Source organism: Coregonus clupeaformis, chromosome 26 (assembly GCF_020615455.1).
Source record: "Coregonus clupeaformis isolate EN_2021a chromosome 26, ASM2061545v1, whole genome shotgun sequence".
NCBI classification, from domain to species: Eukaryota; Metazoa; Chordata; class Actinopteri; order Salmoniformes; family Salmonidae; genus Coregonus; species Coregonus clupeaformis.
In genome coordinates this window covers 50,145,142-50,150,141 of record NC_059217.1, presented here as the reverse complement: position 1 = coordinate 50,150,141, position 5,000 = coordinate 50,145,142, and the positions used below count along the sequence as shown (strand labels likewise).

General features: G+C 46.9%; 1 protein-coding gene across 1 annotated transcript in view; it reads right to left on the bottom strand.

The window, feature by feature from the left end:
- LOC121540125 (trinucleotide repeat-containing gene 6A protein) overlaps nt 1–5,000 on the bottom strand; it is a 70,248-nt gene that overhangs the window by 27,713 nt on the left and 37,535 nt on the right. The window contains exons 8-9 of the mRNA XM_045207651.1: nt 4,891–5,000; nt 900–1,037 (exon numbers count right to left, since the gene is read on the bottom strand). The exon at nt 4,891–5,000 is cut by the window's right edge and continues 76 nt beyond it. Coding sequence (XP_045063586.1) covers nt 900–1,037; nt 4,891–5,000 — 248 coding nt within the window. The remainder of the gene's footprint in view (nt 1–899; nt 1,038–4,890) is intronic.

The window sequence follows — 5,000 nt, the reverse complement described above, 5'->3', positions numbered from 1 at the left end:
AAGAGAGTCAGACCTCCTGCACTGGGAGGACTACTAGATTATTAGAAGAGAGTCAGACCTCCTGCACTGGGAGGACAACTAGATTATTAGAACAGTCAGACCTCCTGCACTGGGAGGACAACTAGATTATTAGAACAGTCAGACCTCCTGCACTGGGAGGACTACTAGATTATTAGAACAGTCAGACCTCCTGCACTGGGAGGACTACTAGATTATTAGAAGAGAGTCAGACCTCCTGCACTGGGAGGACTACTAGATTATTAGAAGAGAGTCAGACCTCCCTGCACTGGGAGGACAACTAGATTATTAGAGCAGTCAGACCTCCTGCACTGGGAGGACAACTAGATTATTAGAACAGAGTCAGACCTCCTGCACTGGGAGGACAACTAGATTATTAGAACAGAGTCAGACCTCCTGCACTGGGAGGACAACTATATTATTAGAGCAGTCAGACCTACTGCACTGGGAGGACAACTAGATTATTAGAAGTGTCAGACCTCCTGCACTGGGAGGACAACTAGATTATTAGAACAGATTCATACCTCCTGCACTGGGAGGACAACTAGATTATTAGAACAGAGTCAGACCTCCTGCACTGGGAGGACTACTAGATTATTAGAAGAGAGTCAGACCTCCTGCACTGGGAGGACTACTAGATTATTAGAAGAGAGTCAGACCTCCTGCACTGGGAGGACAACTAGATTATTAGAACAGTCAGACCTCCTGCACTGGGAGGACTGCTAGATTATTAGAAGAGAGTCAGACCTCCTGCACTGGGAGGACTACTAGATTATTAGAACAGAGTCAGACCTCCTGCACTGGAAGGACTACTAGATTATTATATATATATATTGAGTCAGCGTGTGTGTGTGTGTGTGTGTGTGTGTGTGTGTGTGTACCTGAGAGGACAGGATGGGTGGAGGAGGCACTTGGTTGCGGAGATTGTTCTGGGCTGAGTTGAGGGGTTGGGTCGGGGGCTGGGGGGCGGTACGAGTTTGTGCTGCACTGCTGCTGCCACCGTACATGGAGTTTACATTCTGAAACACACAGAGGATACGCACACATCAAGAGGACTGTCACACAGAGGACACACACACATCAAGAGGACTGTCACACAGAGGACACGCACACATCAAGAGGACTGTCACACAGAGGACACACACACACATCAAGAGGACTGTCACACAGAGGATACGCACACATCAAGAGGACTGTCACACAGAGGACACACACACACACATCAAGAGGACTGTCACACAGAGGATACACACACACACACCAAGAGGACTGTCACACAGAGGACACACACACACATCAAGAGGACTGTCACACAGAGGATACGCACACATCAAGAGGACTGTCACACAGAGGACACACACACACATCAAGAGGACTGTCACACAGAGGACACACACATCAAGAGGACTGTCATAGAGGATATACACACATCAAGAGGACTGTCACACAGAGGACACACACACAGAGAGGACTGTCATAGAGGATATACACACATCAAGAGGACTGTCACACAGAGGATACACACACACATCAAGAGGACTGTCACACAGAGGATACACACACACATCAAGAGGACTGTCACACAGAGGACGCACACACATCAAGAGGACGCACACACATCAAGAGGACTGTCACACAGAGGACACACACACACATCAAGAGGACTGTCACACAGAGGATACACACACACACATCAAGAGGACTGTCACACAGAGGATACGCACACATCAAGAGGACTGTCATAGAGGATACGCACACACATCAAGAGGACTGTCACACAGAGGACACACATCAAGAGGACTGTCACAGAGGATACACACACACATCAAGAGGACTGTCATAGAGGATACGCACACATCAAGAGGACTGTCATAGAGGATATACACACACATCAAGAGGACTGTCACAGAGGATACGCACACATCAAGAGGACTGTCATAGAGGATATACACACACATCAAGAGGACTGTCATAGAGGATATACACACACATCAAGAGGACTGTCATAGAGGATATACACACACATCAAGAGGACTGTCACACAGAGGACACACACACATCAAGAGGACTGTCATAGAGGATACACACACATCAAGAGGACTGTCACATACAGTGAGGGAAAAAAGTATTTGATCCCCTGCTGATTTTGTACGTTTGCCCACTGACAAAGAAATGATCAGTCTATAATTGTAATGGTAGGTTTATTTGAACAGTGAGAGACAGAATAACAACAAAAAAATCCAGAAAAAAACACATGTCAAAAATGTTATATAAATTGATTTGCATTTTAATGAGGGAAATAAGTATTTGACCCCCTCTCAATCAGAAAGATTTCTGGCTCCCAGGTGTCTTTTATACAGGTAACGAGCTGAGATTAGGAGCACACTCTTAAAGGGAGTGCTCCTAATCTCAGCTTGTTACCTGTATAAAAAGACACCTGTCCACAGAAGCAATCAATCAGATTCCAAACTCTCCACCATGGCCAAGACCAAAGAGCTCTCCAAGGATGTCAGGGACAAGATTGTAGACCTACACAAGGCTGGAATGGGCTACAAGACCATCGCCAAGCAGCTTGGTGAGAAGGTGACAACAGTTGGTGTGATTATTCGCAAATGGAAGAAACACAAAAGAACTGTCAATCTCCCTTTGAACACTTTTAGGTTACTACATGATTCCATATGTGTTATTTCATAGTTTTGATGTCTTCACTTTTATTCTACAATGTAGAAAATAGTAAAAATTAAGAAAAACCTTTGAATGAGTAGGTGTTTCCAAACTTTTGACTGGTAGTGTATGTCAATTGTCAAGTATTTTGTCGGACCCCAGTAAGACTTGCGGTCTCCATTGGCGTCGGCTAACGGGATCCTAGTAAATCACATCAGAAACCATCCAACACACCTATAGAATACAGCCCTTCTTAGCATCCATAATATCAGTGTGACTGCAGACCAACGGACTACATTCTGATGAGACACTCGGCTAACACCAGGGGGATACATTCTGATGAGACACTCGGCTAACACCAGGGGGATACATTCTGATATGACACTCGGCTAACACCAGGGGGATACATTCTGATATGACACTCGGCTAACACCAGGGGGAATACATTCTGATATGACACTGGGCTAACACCAGGGGGAATACATTCTGATATGACACTCGGCTAACACCAGGGGGATACATTCTGATATGACACTCGGCTAACACCAGGGGGAATACATTCTGATATGACACTGGGCTAACACCAGGGGGAATACATTCTGATGAGACACTCGGCTAACACCAGGGGGAATACATTCTGATGAGACACTCGGCTAACACCAGGGGGAATACATTCTGATATGACACTCGGCTAACACCAGGGGGAATACATTCTGATATGACACTCGGCTAACACCAGGGGGAATACATTCTGATATGACACTCGGCTAACACCAGGGAAATACATTCTGATATGACACTCGGCTAACACCAGGGGGAATACATTCTGATATGACACTGGCTAACACCAGGGGGATACATTCTGATATGACACTCGGCTAACACCAGGGGGATACATTCTGATATGACACTCGGCTAACACCAGGGGGATACATTCTGATATGACACTCGGCTAACACCAGGGGGATACATTCTGATATGACACTCGGCTAACACCAGGGGGAATACATTCTGATATGACACTCAGCTAACACCAGGAGGGATACATTCTGATATGACACTCGGCTAACACCAGGGGGAATACATTCTGATGAGACACTCGGCTAACACCAGGGGGGATACATTCTGATGAGACACTCGGCTAACACCAGGGGAATACATTCTGATATGACACTGGGCTAACACCAGGGGGGAATACATTCTGATATGACACTGGGCTAACACCATGGGGGAATACATTCTGATATGACACTCGGCTAACACCAGGAGGGATACATTCTGATATGACACTCGGCTAACACCAGGGGGAATACATTCTGATGAGACACTCGGCTAACACCAGGGGATACATTCTGATGAGACACTCGGCTAACACCAGGGGGGAATACATTCTGATATGACACTCGGCTAACACCAGGGGGAATACATTCTGATGAGACACTCGGCTAACACCAGGGGGAATACATTCTGATATGACACTCGGCTAACACCAGGGGGAATACATTCTGATATGACACTCGGCTAACACCAGGGGAATACATTCTGATATGACACTCGGCTAACACCAGGGGGAATACATTCTGATGAGACACTCGGCTAACACCAGGGGGAAATACATTCTGATATGACACTCGGCTAACACCAGGGGGATACATTCTGATGAGACACTCGGCTAACACCAGGGGGAATACATTCTGATATGACACTCGGCTAACACCAGGGGGAATACATTCTGATATGACACTCGGCTAACACCAGGGGAAATACATTCTGATGAGACACTCGGCTAACACCAGGGGAAATACATTCTGATATGACACTCGGCTAACACCAGGGGGGATACATTCTGATATGACACTCGGCTAACACCAGGGGGGATACATTCTGATATGACACTGGGCTAACACCAGGGGGGAATACATTCTGATATGACACTCGGCTAACACCATGGGGGGGAATACATTCTGATATGACACTGGGCTAACACCAGGGGGGAATACATTCTGATATGACACTCGGCTAACACCAGGGGGAATACATTCTGATATGACACTCGGCTAACACCAGGGGGAATACATTCTGATATGACACTGGGCTAACACCAGGGGGGAATACATTCTGATATGACACTGGGCTAACACCAGGGGGCAGTGCAGCGCTGGGAGAAAGTAGACTAGACAGACGAGAGGAAGGAGCGGCAGGCAGTACCTTGTCGTAGTAAGGGCTCCTCTCCATGGGAGGCTCTTTGTGGAGCTGCTGCTGCCTACCAGAGGCAGAGTGTTTCCCCATCGCTCCGCTGTACTCTCCCACGTTCGCAT